This window comes from Oncorhynchus keta, chromosome 27 (genome assembly GCF_023373465.1).
Source record: "Oncorhynchus keta strain PuntledgeMale-10-30-2019 chromosome 27, Oket_V2, whole genome shotgun sequence".
Classification (NCBI taxonomy): Eukaryota; Metazoa; Chordata; class Actinopteri; order Salmoniformes; family Salmonidae; genus Oncorhynchus; species Oncorhynchus keta.
This window is the reverse complement of record NC_068447.1, coordinates 36,916,018-36,931,947: the sequence shown is the minus strand read 5'-3', so window position 1 is coordinate 36,931,947 and position 15,930 is coordinate 36,916,018. Positions and strand designations below refer to the sequence as shown.

Here is a 15,930-nt window from a genome sequence, read left to right as displayed (position 1 = left end):
TTTAACTGGCGGCTTTATTCTGTAGTTTTAGTCAGAATTATCACCTTCCGTGAGAACTATAAAGTAAATGAAAAATACAGTTAAGCACACTCTTACGACCTTATCTTACGAGTGACTTATTAGCTTGGTATAACTCTGAAGTGCTTACATACATAACAGTTTAACCGGCGTTATAACAGGTTCAGATTAACACATGAATAAAGGAACAAATACCTCATTGGCTGCTTATTACAGAAGGGAGGAAATTAAACTTCACACTTATTATTCCTGGCATGAATTCACACTTCATCCTAACATACACTCTTCAACCATTATGAACTACACCCGATGACATGAAAACTTAGCTAACGCAGCGCAGGATTGCCTTCCCTCCAAAGGTGTGTTGCTACAATAAGGATCCCCGTTACAACAGTATTAGCTACGTAGTTCCGCTTGTATTATCATTTCCCCCACAGCGGACACATAAACAATTCAAACAAAAGACAACGACATAACCTGTAAGTCTAACTGTCAGTTACACTCCCACCAATCACCAGTGATTTCTGTGAAAGGGGTCTGCAGGTTTCTTGATCGGCTTCCAGGAGGGTGACTGTCTTATGGATGGGCCTCTCCAGACAGGTGGGTTTGGTGATGCGTTTACCTCTCTCATCTTCGGTTGAGTCGCTGATCAGTAACTTGAATCTTCTCACCCGGCCATCCTGTCCCGGGTACACTTCTGTAACCTTTGCCAATTTCCACTGGTTGCGTGGTGCAGTATCATCTTGCAAAATGACAATGTCATTAATCCTCATGCGTTTCTTCAGTCTTTACTCCATTTCTGTCTGTGTTGGAGGTTTAATGCGTTGAATACGGTTAGCTACAAAGACGTGGAATCTTCTGGCTTCATTGTTGATGTAGCCAAGAACTACCTTCGACTCTGTCCAGAAGTATTCCTGTAGACCTTGTATCTCTAACTCCTTTTGAGCATGTCACTTGTTCGAACAGCTACCACCGCTGCTGAAAGTTCCAGTCGTGGTATGGTCGTAACCTTGGAAGGGGCGACTCGACTTTGCCATAACTAGGAGCAATGAACTTCTCCTGCGGTGCTGATTGTTCTGAGGTATGAGCACTCTCCATAACCTGAGGTACTAGCGTCGGAGAAGTGATGGAGCTCATAACTCTGCACCTCCTTGAAACTTGATGGCAAGTAGCTTCATTGGATCCTTACTTCAGACAAGTTTTGTAGACCTTGGAGCCAGAATTCCCACTGGGAACGTAGGTCATCTGGAAGGGGGTCATCCCAGTCGATTCTGTCACGACACATCCGCTGCAAGATCTGCTTCCCCACCAGGACAAAGGGTGCCACAAACCCAAGCGGATCATATACAGAGGCTACTGTAGACAACACTCCTCTTCTTGTGAGTGGGCGTTCCTTGACAACTACTCTAAACTGGAACTCGTCTGATGCGACACACCACAGTACACCAAGCGCTCTCTCCATGTGTGGTTCACCCAGAGCCATATCCAGGTCTTTGGCACCCTTGGCACGTTCTTCCTGGGAATTGTGGCTATAACTTCCTTGCTGTTAGAGATAAACTTGTGCAACCGAAGTTTGCCGATGCTGCAAAGCTCTCTTGCTTCTTTCCCCAGCTGGGCCGCTTCAGCTTCAGACGATACGCTCGTCAACCCATCATCAACATAAAAGTTCCTTTCTATGAACTGGATAGACTTCTCGCTGAAGCTTCCTCGTCCTTCTCGGCAGCAAGATGTTTGAGACCATAGTTGGCGCAACCAGGAGATGAAGCTGCGCCGAACAAGTGGACCTTCATACGATACGCTGAGGGTTGAGACTCTAGATCTCCGTTCTCCCACCAAAGGAACCGTAGATAATCTTGGTCTTCTGCTTTCACATGAAACTGGTGGAACATGCACTCTACGTCACACATGATTGCAACTGGACCCTTACGAAAACGACAAAGGATGCCCAGCAATGTGTTTGTCAACTCTGGACCGGTAAGGAGATGATCATTCAAGGACGTCTCTCGAAACTTAGCTGAGCAGTCAAAGACGACTCGTATCTTCCCAGGCTTTTGTGGGTGATAAACTCCATGGTGCGGGATATACCATGCTGGATGCTTGTTAATTTCCTCTTTAGAGACCTTCTCAGCATCTCCACAAGCTATAGTCTCTTCCATGAATGCTGTGTAGTCCTTGTAGTACTGCTTGTCTCTCCTTAGGCTCCTTTCCAGGCACTTGAGTCGGTGAACTGCACATGTTTTATTGTTCGGCAGATTGGGTCTTTCTTCCTTAAACGGCAGCGGCATCTCATAATGTCCATTGTCCTTACGTCTGATGCCCTCTTTCATTTTCTTCAGGAACCGGATATCCTCTTGAGATATGAGGTCCTCTTCTGCAGGTCTCTCGTTGAAGTCAGATTCAAGCGTCTTGATAATGTCCAGTGTTGTGATTACCTCTCTTGCATGTGTTCTACAAACATAGTGTACTTGATTTGTGAGGTTGGAAGAAGATTGAAGGCTTGGCATCACCTGTCTAACGATAACCCGATGACTCACTCCAATAGGGTCGCCATAGTCGATACATGGATTTCCATAGCCGACTATGCTCCAGCCAAGATCTGTTCTCTGAGCAAAAGGCTGATTTCCCTTACCAGACACAATTTCTCTTGGAAGGAGAGCCTGGGAGCAGTTGTAGCCAATTAAGAGACCGACATCACAGCTCTGTTGAGGAGCAATCTCCTCTGCAATGTGTTCAAGATGAGACCATGCTCTTGCAGTCTCTGGAGTAGGAATATGATCTCTGTTTGCAGGAATAAACTCTCTCGAGTAGGTCGTTGGCAGAGGGATTTTCTTCTCCAAGTAAAACCCTCTAACCTGCAAACCAGTCAGCTTCTGGCAGGGCACAGTGGTATTTCTTGAAGCCATTGTAGAGAGTTTCAGTTGGACTGGCTCCTTCCTTGTATTGAGAGCCTTTGTTGTCTCTTCAAGGATAAAAGTGGTGTCGCTCTGGGTGTCAAGAAGTGCATACACAAGAACTTCACGATCTGGCTCACTTGTGGTTGACACCCATACTGGAATGATTGTGGAGGTGTGAGTGTTAATGTCCCTTACGACTCTGTTAGATATGGCCTCACTTGACGCTCTTGTCCCCTTATCTTGTGAGGTCTTCCTATCCCTTAACCTTTCTTTAGTACGATCTTCGTGCAGGCAGGATGGATGCCTCCTCTGACACGTGTCGCAGGTGTTCCTGTTATCACAATCTTTCGATCGATGGCCAGGCCTTAAACAGCCAAAGCACAATTTATTCTCTTGAACAAACTTCTGTCGCTCTGCGGTGGGCTTATCCATGAACTTCCAGCATTTGTGGAGACTGTGACCTGACTTCTCACAGAAGACACAACTAGTAACAGTATCTTTCTCATCAGAGTTAGTTGCTAATACCCTTGCTCCGGGGTTTTGAATCCTTGGCGTCTTAAGTTTCCCATCTTCACTTGGTTTCAAAGCATGAAGGGATGTTACAGGATTGCAAGCAATCTTGGCTTCTCTCGTGAGAAACTTCACAAACTGACTGAAGCTAGGAAAGATCTCAGTTTCTTCTAAGATGTCTGTGACCTTTCTATTCCATCTTGAAGTTAGCCAATCTGGAAGTTTAGCGAGGATCTTTTGGTTTTCATTACAGTCATTAAGCACCTCCAGGCCCTTATTCTGAGACATAGCAGCTTCACAGCTGCGAAGAAAGTCTACAAGGTCTCTAAGTTCAAGACTGTCCTTGATCCTATCGTAGGCCATGCATTGAGCTTATCTCTGAAAGACTTGGCGATGAAGAATTTGTTTCCGTACCTTTCTTCAAGAATGGTCCAAGCAGCATGGTAGGCTGATTCTGTTCCTAACATAAAGTAACTTTCGATGGCTTTCTTGGCAGGCCCACCGACATATTTTCTTAAGTAATATATCTTCTCAGTTGTTGGTATGTTCTTCCTGTCTATCAGAGTCTGAAAAGAGACCTTCCAGTCAGTGTACGAGAGAGGCTCTCCATTGAATGTTACTGGTTCTGGTATGGGGAGGCGGCTTTCACTGATTGCTTCCGCTAGTAACCTGAACATGGTCTTGGTGCCATCTTCTTGCTGTGTGCTTGTCACAACATGTTGTGGTGAGAGACTGTGAAATGAGCCACTTCTGTGCATGACTTCTTTCACATACTTGCAGTTAGAGAGTAGTTCTCTCTTCTCGTCCTCTGAGTTTTCATCTTGCTCATACACTTGCATTCGCGCCTTGGCAGCATTTAGTTTCCTGAGCACTTCTAGGTGCTCTAACTCTCTACGCTTGTCTTCTAGTGTCCTTCGTCTGGCAGCATTTTCTACCTCTAACTTGACTCGCAGCCTAGCTTCTTCTAAGCTGCGTTTCACAGCCTCAGCTTCTTGCTCCGCTGTCCTCTTCTTATCTTCATCTTCGAGTCGCTGAAGCTCTTCTAGTTGGCGTTCTTGCTTAACCATTACTTCTAAAGCTGCTTGGTTAGCAGCAACTTCCGCCGCAGCCTCTTGTCTCTTGACAGATGACACGCTTGAGCATCTGGAGTTGACCTTTGAGTTGTTTTGAGACTGGGAGGAAGCACTTGAGGGCTGATAGTTGGGACTTGACTTATGTGAGAGTTCGGACATGCACAAGGAATTGCTGTCCTTCCAGTGCAACTCTATCTGGTTACTTTGACCTTCTTCCCTGCCTTTTAAATGACACCTTACAGTCTTGATAATAGACATTGTAACTGCTTCACAAGTATCAACTCTGCGTCGTATATCGTTGTCGGGAATGTCGATTTGACGCAAATTTACATAGACACGGTTTAGCTCTGTAGAGGTATGGCTAATCTTGTTTAAGAGGTCTTCTAGTAGGTCTTCAGAGCAACAACCTGTCAGTGACAGTTTTGCTTCCTTTACCAGAGCCTTCCACTTCTCATAGCTGACCCTGAAACGTTGTTCGAGCTGTCTCCACCTTTCGTCGCGCAGTTCTCTGCCCTTTTCAGTTAACCTGCGGACCCTCTCACCTTTTCGTGGCTCTTGTTGTGCTACCTCTTCCTGCTGCTCTGTTTGTTCTGATGAAGGCTCGAAGTTTGCGAGGTGTTGCTGCAGCTGCTCAACTTGACCCACCCCATCTCTATCACCTTTAGTGAAACTACCTCTTTCTGACATTCTAAATCAAGTCAAATCAATTCTAGCTAAGGTTTGGATAAGTGAGTAGGTAATTTATACTCTAATTCACTGTAATTTATACCTCAGTACGTGGTATAAACATGTATAATGCTTGAAACAAAGGCTTGAACAAACACCTTACCAAACAATTACACTATTAACTTACAGGTGAAAATAGAATTAATAGGTGTACGCTGACCCTTAATGTTTGTGACTATATATATATATATTTAGTAAGTATCAAATAATATTTTTCAGTAATACACATACCAGCGATACATTAAGATAGAAAGAGCAAATGCATAATACCAGAGTCTTTATGAAATAGACAACTATCTCCAGTCCTTACGAATTGTGATCTTAAAGTCTCTTATTAGCTGTTCAGAAGGCTAGGACCACCTTCAAACACCTTGACTTGTACTTGCGTGTCTGACTTTCCTGTTAGTCTTGACCTTATGTTGCCTCACGATGCTTCCTTATGTGGAGATTTTCTTCTTAGTTTGCAGGTAGGTGCAAAACTCTTATCTGGCAGATGACAAGGTCTACCAGGATTTGGGAATCTTGTAGATGTTTTACAGCTGGATGAGATTCTTCTTTCTCTCTTGCTCGTGAAGAGCATTGAGTTCTCACTCTAGCTCCCTTCAGTAACCACGAGCACAACCGTTCCTTGATTTTAACTGGCGGCTTTATTCTGTAGTTTTAGTCAGAATTATCACCTTCCGTGAGAACTATAAAGTAAATGAAAATACAGTTAAGCACACTCTTACGACCTTATCTTACGAGTGACTTATTAGCTTGGTATAACTCTGAAGTGCTTACATACATAACAGTTTAACCGGCGTTATAACAGGTTCAGATTAACACATGAATAAAGGAACAAATACCTCATTGGCTGCTTATTACAGAAGGGAGGAAATTAAACTTCACACTTATTATTCCTGGCATGAATTCACACTTCATCCTAACATACACTCTTCAACCATTATGAACTACACCCGATGACATGAAAACTTAGCTAACGCAGCGCAGGATTGCCTTCCCTCCAAAGGTGTGTTGCTACAATAAGGATCCCCGTTACAACAGTATTAGCTACGTAGTTCCGCTTGTATTATCATTTCCCCGCACAGCGGACACATAAACAATTCAAACAAAAGACAACGACATAACCTGTAAGTCTAACTGTCAGTTACATAATGAACACAACCAAGTAATATATTGGTGTTTAGTTTCTTTATAAATAGAACACACACACACACACACACACACACAGTAAGTCTTCCACATGGAAGACAACAAAAAGGCATCAAGGCATGGTTTGATATCTAAAATTCCATCACAACCATACTTTATTAACATCCACAGGATTCATATCAGAAAAGATGACATGAATTTTGGATAATTTAAAACCTCTACAGGATCGGTGGATCCCCCGCGGGATGGTTACGATAATGTAGACTTATGCAATTAGCATGAGTTTGTAAGTAACAAAAACATTTCCCAGGACATAGACATATCTGATATTGGCAGAAAGCTTACATTCTTGTTAATCTAACTGCACTGTCCAATTTACAGTAGCTATTACAGTGAAAGAATACCATGCTATTGTTCGAGGAGAGTGCCCAATTATGAACTTGAAAATGTATTAATAAACCAATTAGGCACATTTGTGTGTGCACTGGTTCATTGGATCAGTCTAAAACTTTAAATATACACTGCTGCCATCTAGTGACAAATCTAAATTGTCCCTGGGCTGGAATAATACATTATGGCCCTTCTCTTGCATTTCAAAGATGGTACAAAAAATATATATTTTTTCTTTGTATTATCTTTTACCAGATCTAATGTGTTATTCTCCTACATTCATTTCACATTTCCACAAACTTCAAAGTGTTTCCTTTCAAACAGTATCTAGAATATGCATATCCTTGCTTCAGGTCCTGAGCTACAGGCAGTTGGATTGGGAATGTCATTTTAGGTGAAAATTGGAGAGAGAAAAAAGGGGGTAGATCCTTAAGGTTTTTTAAAGAGCAGAATCAATTGAATAGTATAGTGCGGTTGCAAGTCATAAGTAGTCCAACAATATTGTACCGGTAAGCTAAGGCCATCCTTTGAGGTCCAAGGAGCACTACAAATCTCATGTCAGAAACACACCCGAACAATCAACAGTAACCATTTATATAACATGACTTTCTTTTGAAAAATAAGTGCATTAGGCAACATCTATATTCTTGTATCATTTAGACAAACCAAATGTTACATTTAAGTACTTTAACTAAATCCATTAATTGAAAAAGTATTGTACTAAAGCAATTAGGTCATTAAAATAACTTAATCACACATTTACATCTAGGCAATAGTTTGTACTCAACATGGCTTAATGCATCATATCATACCCTGTAACTTCAAATCTGCAATGGCAAAAGGATGACAGATAATCTTGCATATACTACATTATAAACTGACACATTTTTTAATTATCCATCAATCAAGTTAAGTTTGGCATTGGTCAATAGCAACATGAGCTGAAAGACAACTGATAAGAGGTTACAATTTCAACAATATGAAAAGCCATTTCAGTTTATCCATTCAAACTTCTTCCCCTCAACTGAATTATTTAAACTAGTGAAGCCGTAGTCATAATTATTGATTGAGCTGCTTATTTACTATTATCCTCTCCCTACTTCTATAAAATACTTACTAGTATCCTTAGTAAAAAAATTAAAAGTATAAATGACATTGTAGTTAATATGTAAACTCACACCTGCTTTAATATTACCTAGCCAAAGCAGAACAGTAATAAGCAATGGTATTGATGCATAGTTTGCGTTACTACTTCTGGTTCCACGGGGATAATGGCAGCCATTTATTTTTAATAGGACCCATAAGACCATATCCATTAAATGCACCAAAAAAACACATTTGAGGAGAATGTTATTTCATGATTGATTTATGAATGTTTCTGGCCAACAATATACTAATTAGGGGCGGCAGGGTAGCCTAGTGGTTAGAGCGTTGGACTAGTAACCGAAAGGTTGCGAGTTCAAATCCCCGAGCTGACATGGTACAAATCTGTTGTTCTGCCCCTGAACAGGCAGTTAACCCACTGTTCCTAGGCTGTCATTGAAAATAAGAATGTTAACTGACTTGCCTAGTAAAATAAAGGTAAAATTAAAAATAAAAAAAATTTGAAGGATGATAAGATTTTCATACATCAACCTGGTTGGGTTTGACTGAAATTATTCACTCCCAATAGAACCAGTGGTAGTGAAACAAAATGTCATCACTTTCCCAGCTTTTACAATATCCTACTTATAAAACAAACTCTGCAGGGATTGTTCTACAATTGAGAAATATATGAACTGAGTCAGGTGAATAAGGACCTTTGTTAACTTTCAGTAAAGTAATTTTGACTTCTGAATAAAACAGGAGCTAGTTTAATTTGACACTTTAAAAAAAACGGCATAACTATGAATGCAAATGCCACATTACAGTAAGCCTAGCACTTAAAATTAATTGACAATTTGGGTTGTTCAAATAAAGCCCCCCACCCCCCCCCCCAAAAAAACATTAAACAATAGCAAAACTTCCAAAACTCAAGTGCTCACATACAGCAGGTTGATTTCATTCCACTATCAAGCAATTCATTAGTTACATGAAAACAGTGAGGAAGGCTGGTGATCCTACATATTGCCTGCATAAGCCAACCTGCATGCATGTATACAGTATGTAAGTCAGTGTGACACACACACACACACCTTTGAATGGGGAATTTGAGACCAGTGTTCCAGTGTGAGACCTTTATTCTTCCCAAGCTGAACTATTTTCAAATACAAAATTGGGAAATCATGTATATATGGGAGAATAACGCGCACACCACCACACGGTCACTGGTTTTTGGTGCTGGAAATAAAAGCCCCAGAGTTGAATTCATTATGAAATAACTCCCACACAATTACCTTAGTCGTTCATTTTGTACGTCAACGGTTTGGTCCGTGACAATGACAATAAATATCACACGCAGAGAGGTAATAGTGTGCCTTTTACAATGAAAGAATGTCTATGTTAAGGGAATTTAAGAACATAAATAGCATTTCTAGCCAACCAGACCATTTGTTTTAGGTTAAGATAGTTAAGACACAAGGTTCACCACCAGTCAGACTGCATAGGTATCTGCTGCACAGTTCATTTACAAACATGATTACTAGAGCATACACACAAAGCACTTTTATTTCAGGTATTTTGCTAAATATGATGATTCATCACTTTTGATTACTCTTCTACTGCACTCAAAGTATTAGGCCATCACTGCAGCCTGCTCGGCCTTGTTAGACGGCAGATATATTGGCAATATCGCTGATGATATCGCTGATGTGTTTCACCACTTCCATGCTTCTGGGATTTAAAAAGGGTGTGTGGTGTGTAAAAAAAGATTGGCAAATTACTTGAGAAAGACTGTATGGATACTTGCAAATTTAAGACAGAAAACCACTGGTTGAAAAGAATAGAAGTATTACATGATGGGTTCTGCAATAGAGAAGTGAAATGAAAGGCAGGAGATCAATGCATCTGTGATTGGTAAGGCGGTTTGAGAAGTCTGGACGAACATAGCAGTTACATCAATTGGATGTAGACTAAATGTAAGCCAGCACTGCACTATAAGGTTAAGCAAAAATATCTTAGGTAGGCAAATTATTGTTAACCAGCATCAACTATGAATAGGAAATTAAGGTAATAGGCAGTATTTATTTGACACAAATACTGTGTCCATGCTACCCAGTGAGAGATGACCAGATTTTTTATTTATTTTTTAAAACAGTGACAAACAAACACGAAGTGCTGAAAAAAAGCAAACTGTTTCCTTCAAGTATTTCTGGTTGGGATATTGAGTTATTTTTTTGAAATTATATATTTTTTTAGCAGTTTCAGTCTGTAAAGTGGATGAAAAAAATATTTGACTGTCCCTTTGGGGACAATGGCTTTAGTGTTACACCTCAAGAACGGTTGAGTCAAGTTAGACATACACGATCAGAAATAAAGAGCTAGATGAGGAGTTGAGAAAGTATTGCAATGTATTAGTGCTTTCAAAATGTTATTTCAAAAAGCACTTCCCACTCAGATTTCCAGTGGGTTAAGAAAACACCCCTGGGCCCTTGACAAAACGCTCCACGGTTAGAACCAGACAAAATGTGCAAGGTTTAAAGCTATATGGCATCTCTGAAACCAGATCCTTATGTTGGTGTCTCCTATTGATTACAGCTGGAGTTAGCGCGCGAAAGAGACTGAATACTCCTGAGGTAGCGATGCAGCCAGTCTGCATGGTTACTTGGTTTTGTGGGCCCATTTCAGATCGTCAGACCTGGGCTTCTCCCCAGTCACACTCTGGATCAGATCCTCAAGCCTAGACCAGAACCCCAGCTTCTCCAGGGGATAGTTCAGCCAGCCTAGGGAGATAAGACCATTATGGCTGCGTTTAGACAGGTAGCACAATTTCTTTTTGACCAACTATTTTGTTTTTTTCAAAGAGGGTTACAGATACAGGTATAACATCAAAACTCATTCATTCAGATATATTCAGTTATCATTTTCTTGTAACTGTTGGCTGCCACTCAAAACAACAGGAATGCATACAAAGATAAAGAACAGTATCAATAGTTTTGTAATATTTTGTATCCAAGGAAAAGAAACAAATCACCCCCCAGCCATTCCCCAACCATGCGCCCCGCCGGAAACAATATTTCAACATGTTAATCTACCCCCTCCAGCCTGAGTCTCCACTTACATTCCCCCAATTGTATGATGATTTCTTACGTTTTATCTGTGAGCAAGAATAAATAAACTCAAACTAAAAAAAAAAAAGAGTTACCTGGTAATATAAATGCTTCTTCTCAGATCTTTGAATGCCCTCAAACCATTACTATCCATGATATCGCCAAGGGAGAGGATAACACATTTGGATGACTGGGGCAATGTGTAGGCTGTCCTCCAGATTGCAAGGCATTATTGTTAAATATTGGATTCTGGGTATGCCATTTCATTTCCCAGTTGCATAGACAGGCAGCCCAATTCTGATATTTGTTCCACTAATTGGTATTTTTACCAATCAGATCAGCTCTGAAAAAGATCTGATGTCAAAAGTGATTTGTCAAAAGACCCAATTAGTGGGGGGGGGGTAAATAAAATCAGAATTGAGCTGTATAAATGCAGCCAAAGGGGAAAAAAATAGTCAGCTGCCAATTTAGTTTAATGATATTTTCCCCTTACTCGTATCCTGACAGACATATTCTGATACACACAAAGCCCATACCCACAAGCACTGACCTGTGGTGATGCAGAAGTATGTCTCGTGGGGGGAAACGTGATGGATGCGATGGTGCTTGCGGGGCAGGATGATGTGGCAGTTCTGTAGAAAGACCACCCAGCCTGGCAGCCCGAAGTATGTGTGCGACCACTTGTGAATCTGGTTGGTTAGGGTAACGAAAATGGCCAGTGCCATCACATAGCAGTGCCAGGGGTAGTTGTGATAGTGCTCCGCTATATGTGGATTGAGAGAGAGAAACAGAGAGAGCGGGAAAGCGAAAGAAGACTAGTTTAGGGCTCTAGAAAAGGAAGTTTTCAGATGCCAGAGCATTGGCTCAGTTGAATGATAATTGTGCCATGTTTGACAGTAGCTCACCAGGTGAGAGGGTGAGGAAATTGAAAGTCATGTGTGCTAATGGGACCAGGGTCAGCATGCAGTTGTCACCATTTGTCTCAATGAAGTCATGGCGGGTGATGGCTGTAGGGTCAATGTGATGCTCCCTGAATGGTCGGATAAAGGCCTGGGGCAAGATATCAGAAAGTGGATTCAAAATAACAGGAGAAACAGTCAATCAGAAATTAAAGACAACAATTCGACAACACACATTTTGGGGACAATATCTTGTCAAATCCAGTCCCGTTAGCAAATGCATCTCCTACTTTTCCAACGATGGGTAGCTCCACAGATCCCCAGGTGTCAGCCCCCCAGTGGACTAGACCAGAGGCAAAGTCTGCAGTCAGTATTCCTGCCACTGAGCGAGAGAGAGAGAGCGGGAAGAGATGGAGGGGACATGTAAGCAAACAATCGTGTAAATCAATGAGAAACATAACATGGGATGTAAGCCTATTCTAATGACCGGTGCTTCAGCTGTGCTTACCAATGCCCAAAAGGATGTACCACATATGACCCAGGTGGAAGTTAACAAGGAGGTGACAAAAGTTGAAGGCCATGAGAGACAAGCAGAGGACAACACTTATCCATTCCTGACATCTTTTTCCTGTGGAGACAGACAAATTAACATACCATGATTAAAGAACTGTAAAACCATAGAGAAGGCATAGGGGTGGATCTTCAAAGTAGTTAGACAATATTATGCCCAATGATATAACCTCCGAATGAAGGAAAAGCTATATACACTTGGAATGCTCCTGCAGCTTTTTGTGCAACATTTCGACCCAATGGTCTTCAACAGTTAGCAAGCATCTTTCTTTCATGACATAACTTTTTGTACCCTGTACCTGTGAGTAAATGGATGTGCAGTCACCTAACCGATAACCTTAGAAGGCTTTCTTACGCTACATGCTTTGCTGTTGTAGCTACTCATTTCATTGCGAAGCAGCTGGGACAGAAACACTGAGCTGATTCTTACAGCTCAAAGACAGTTCAAGGCCAAGCTGCCTTATAGCTCAACACCCCAGGCAATACCCTGCAAAGTAAGTTAGTCTCCTTACACCAGAGCAATGCTGTGCCAGTAAAGAGCTCTGTTCCAGGGCGTTTATGTGCAGCTCAGCCTCAACAGTGGAGGATCAGCTGCACATAAACACCATGGACCAGAGCTAATGAGGAGCCTGACCAGTTGTAGTGCTATTAGGGCTGACAGAGGAGCATTCTGGACACAGCAGCACCTATGCATTCAGTGTCTTTCAATGAGAGTCAAGCAGAAAAAAAAAGAAAAAAAACTTTCAAAAGCATCAAGTACAAAAGGTAACATACAAATAGGTTGTGTTTAGAGTTCAACTGACTCAAATAAGGAAATGCACAATTGGTACAGTGATCTGTCCTCATACATTAGGCTAGCTTTCATTAATCTTTTAAAAATACTGGGTGTAGTTAAACTGAAGTGTCCACCATTAATTTATTATGACGGAGCTTTGGTCAGTTCCTGACACCACGCACTTAGCAATTAGGGCAAATTGTTTTGAAAGGTCAAGCATGCCCCTCCCAGTGTACGTGTGGAGCGTTCTGTGTATGGCTTTTATAATATAGTTACAGTTGTAATGTAATTTCTGTATTCCGGAATTGTACCTGAACTGAAAATACTGATATTAAAATGCCTAACTTCTTTCCCGTGATCCTAATGAGTAAAATCCTGAAGTTTAATTGGCTGGTCGATATGCGTAAGTATTGTATAAATGTAACGTTAGTAGGCTACGACATTCCTGAGTGGCGTTGACAAAAGAGAGAGCTGTTGCCTCACCTGGCGAATACAAATTCGCAAGTTCCAGAGCCCCTGCGTGTTGGGGACCCCACCGCGCTGTACCTCGACCGGCTCCATTTAGCTCTGTGCTCTGTAACTCTTGTCCACACCCGTTTTCGTTCACCATTCTCGCCATGTTCCACTTCTGGTTCAACCCCTTTCCACAGCCAGGAAACCAACAGATATAGGGAGAAACTACATAACAAGATACACGCCTTTATGAATGATCGAGCGCGCTCGTTTTACAAGCCGCTTGCGCCTGGCAAAGGTGTACGCTTCGGTGCTCATGAATCTGATATCTATCTCGGTCCGCTCTGGTAAGAATCAGGCTATCCCGGGGTGAAAATAATGCGGGATTGTTTTGCCTTAAAACTGCGTTGCCTTTCTAACCCTATCACATTGAGCCTGCTATCTAAAGCAGCCAATTACGGACTCGTACTTATTCCGTAATCAGGCGAATAACCAATCAGGTAGTGAGGAGAACGAACGCATTGCCTGACCCCACCCTTGAGTGGCCAATCGGGAGCATGTGAGTTTGGCTGTTAAAGCGGCCATCAGCGGTTGCAACAATAACAAATAAAATACCCGCCCTTGTTTCGGTAAAAAGCTGAGGGAGGGGGAAGGAGAAATGTAATCGTTCTCAAATTCATAGATCGAGCTATGGATGCTTGGACTGACCATCCATGATACCAAAAGTATAGTTTTAACCATGTTTTAAGGCTGAATAGGATTTGTTTACAGTTACTTTGTTTTTAAACATTGGAGTAAAACAAGCTTACAGTTTGGGTTATGATGGGGTACGAGAGTTGACCTAAACTCATCAGGCATTTATAAGTTATATTCTTCAAGAAGTAATGTGTAAATATTAATTTACAAGTCCAAAAGTAGATGTAACAACTGCAGATTGCCCCTTTACACGTCAGACAGCGTTTCCAAGTTATACGTGGTAGGCAAACCTAATGCTAAATTAGAAGAGAGATGGGCCTTTAATTTAAAGGCAGTCATGGCATGTCAACGATGTTGAAATTATGTTTAGACCAAAACACTTTATGGTTGTATACTACAGTTTTTACAATTTCGTAATTTAACTTAACTCTCACTGACCTGTGTTAGGCCTATTTGAGATCATAAATCAACCAATTATCACAATAGAGAATTTTCCTGGAAACTATTGGGGTGATAGCCCCAAAGAAAGTAATGCAAGTCACAATCAACATAAACGTTTAATAGCCTAATAGAAAGCCTAGTCAGAGATCTCCTGAAGATCTCCTGAAGTTTACAGTCGAGTGAATTGTATCTTACAATACCGCTAGATGGCAGTGTATACTAAATATAATTTTCCAAAATCATTGAACCACAAGTCACCAATTGTTCCTTTTCCCAGTCTTCTCAATGGAAAGTGTTGACTCTGTGGGTTACAATATGGTAGGTAATGGATTTACACTCTGCCCTAAAATGTGTGATTTGATATTTCAAGTAACTCTACAAATGGTTTCAAATCTACAGTGGCAAAACCTTAATCTGTGAGTGTCTGTAGAATATAATATAATTTATTAGTAGGATATTATAGTTAGGCTATTACTACAGACAAGTGTATTTTAAAATACACATATTTAAATACTCCATGCATTTACACCCGGGTCTGTTTGGTCCTAGCGGTATTTAAGATAATGTATATGGAAACAAGTATTTGAAAATAGTTTCTAATAGTAGGCTATTTATAGAACATTATTTGAAAATACAAATAGAACTAGTTGATTTGGTCACATTATTGAACAAATACTAAAATACACAGCACATAAGTATTTAATACAAACACTCAAATACACATGTATTTGTTAAATAGACTCAAATACACATGGATTTGAACCCAGCTCTGTAGGCTCCCACTGGGCACAGACATCAATTCAACATGTAGTCCACGTTGATTCATTGATTCAACCAGTGTTGCCTATAATACTAGTAGTATGGTTAGTTGTGAAATTCTCCCTTTCTAAGGTCCTTCTCAAAACCTCTACAGGATCCCCCCCACAAGTTTACATTCTTGTTCATCTAATTTACAGTAGCTATTACAGTGAAAGAATACCATGCTATTGTTTGAGGAGAGTGCACAATTATGAACTTCAAATGTATTAATAAACTAATTAGGCATATTTGGGTAGTCTTGATACAACATCTTAAACAAATGTGCATTGGCTCATTGGATCAGTCTAAAACTTTGCACATACACTGCTGTCATCTAGTGGCCAAAAT

The 15,930-nt window shown here is 41.0% G+C and overlaps 2 protein-coding genes and 1 long non-coding RNA gene across 3 annotated transcripts in view; all 3 read right to left on the bottom strand.

Moving 5' to 3' along the window:
* LOC127912533 (uncharacterized) overlaps positions 1-453 on the bottom strand; it is a 1,388-nt gene extending 935 nt beyond the window's left edge. The window contains exon 1 of the long non-coding RNA XR_008083084.1: positions 214-453. This is a non-coding gene — a long non-coding RNA (uncharacterized LOC127912533). The remainder of the gene's footprint in view (positions 1-213) is intronic.
* A 3,283-nt stretch (positions 454-3,736) lies between these two features.
* On the bottom strand, positions 3,737-6,366 carry LOC127912560 (rac guanine nucleotide exchange factor JJ-like). Its single transcript, XM_052482592.1, has 2 exons — positions 6,067-6,366; positions 3,737-5,910 (listed from the first exon to the last, which is right to left on the bottom strand). The coding sequence occupies exon 2, from the start codon at positions 5,180-5,182 to the stop codon at positions 3,737-3,739; it is 1,446 nt and encodes a 481-aa protein (XP_052338552.1). The 5' UTR covers positions 5,183-5,910; positions 6,067-6,366.
* A 970-nt stretch (positions 6,367-7,336) lies between these two features.
* Positions 7,337-14,017, bottom strand: peds1 (plasmanylethanolamine desaturase 1). The gene is made up of 6 exons (XM_035738858.2): positions 13,678-14,017; positions 12,358-12,477; positions 12,140-12,231; positions 11,856-12,000; positions 11,501-11,713; positions 7,337-10,623 (listed from the first exon to the last, which is right to left on the bottom strand). The coding sequence occupies exons 1-6, from the start codon at positions 13,811-13,813 to the stop codon at positions 10,502-10,504; spliced, it is 828 nt and encodes a 275-aa protein (XP_035594751.1). The 5' UTR covers positions 13,814-14,017; the 3' UTR covers positions 7,337-10,501.
* Positions 14,018-15,930: the final 1,913 nt, after the last annotated feature.

What these genes read in the sequence shown, in the direction of transcription:
- LOC127912560 (XM_052482592.1), bottom strand. Translation starts at nt 5,182, where the DNA reads ATGTCAGAAAGAGGTAGTTTCACTAAAGGTGATAGAGATGGGGTGGGT.
- peds1 (XM_035738858.2), bottom strand. Translation starts at nt 13,813, where the DNA reads ATGGCGAGAATGGTGAACGAAAACGGGTGTGGACAAGAGTTACAGAGC. An exon ending in GTACATCCTTTTGGGCATTG is followed by an intron (nt 12,232 to 12,357) that starts GTAAGCACAGCT and finishes TCTCTCGCTCAG; the next exon opens with TGGCAGGAATACTGACTGCA. An exon ending in ATACTTCTGCATCACCACAG is followed by an intron (nt 10,624 to 11,500) that starts GTCAGTGCTTGT and finishes TTATCTCCCTAG; the next exon opens with GCTGGCTGAACTATCCCCTG.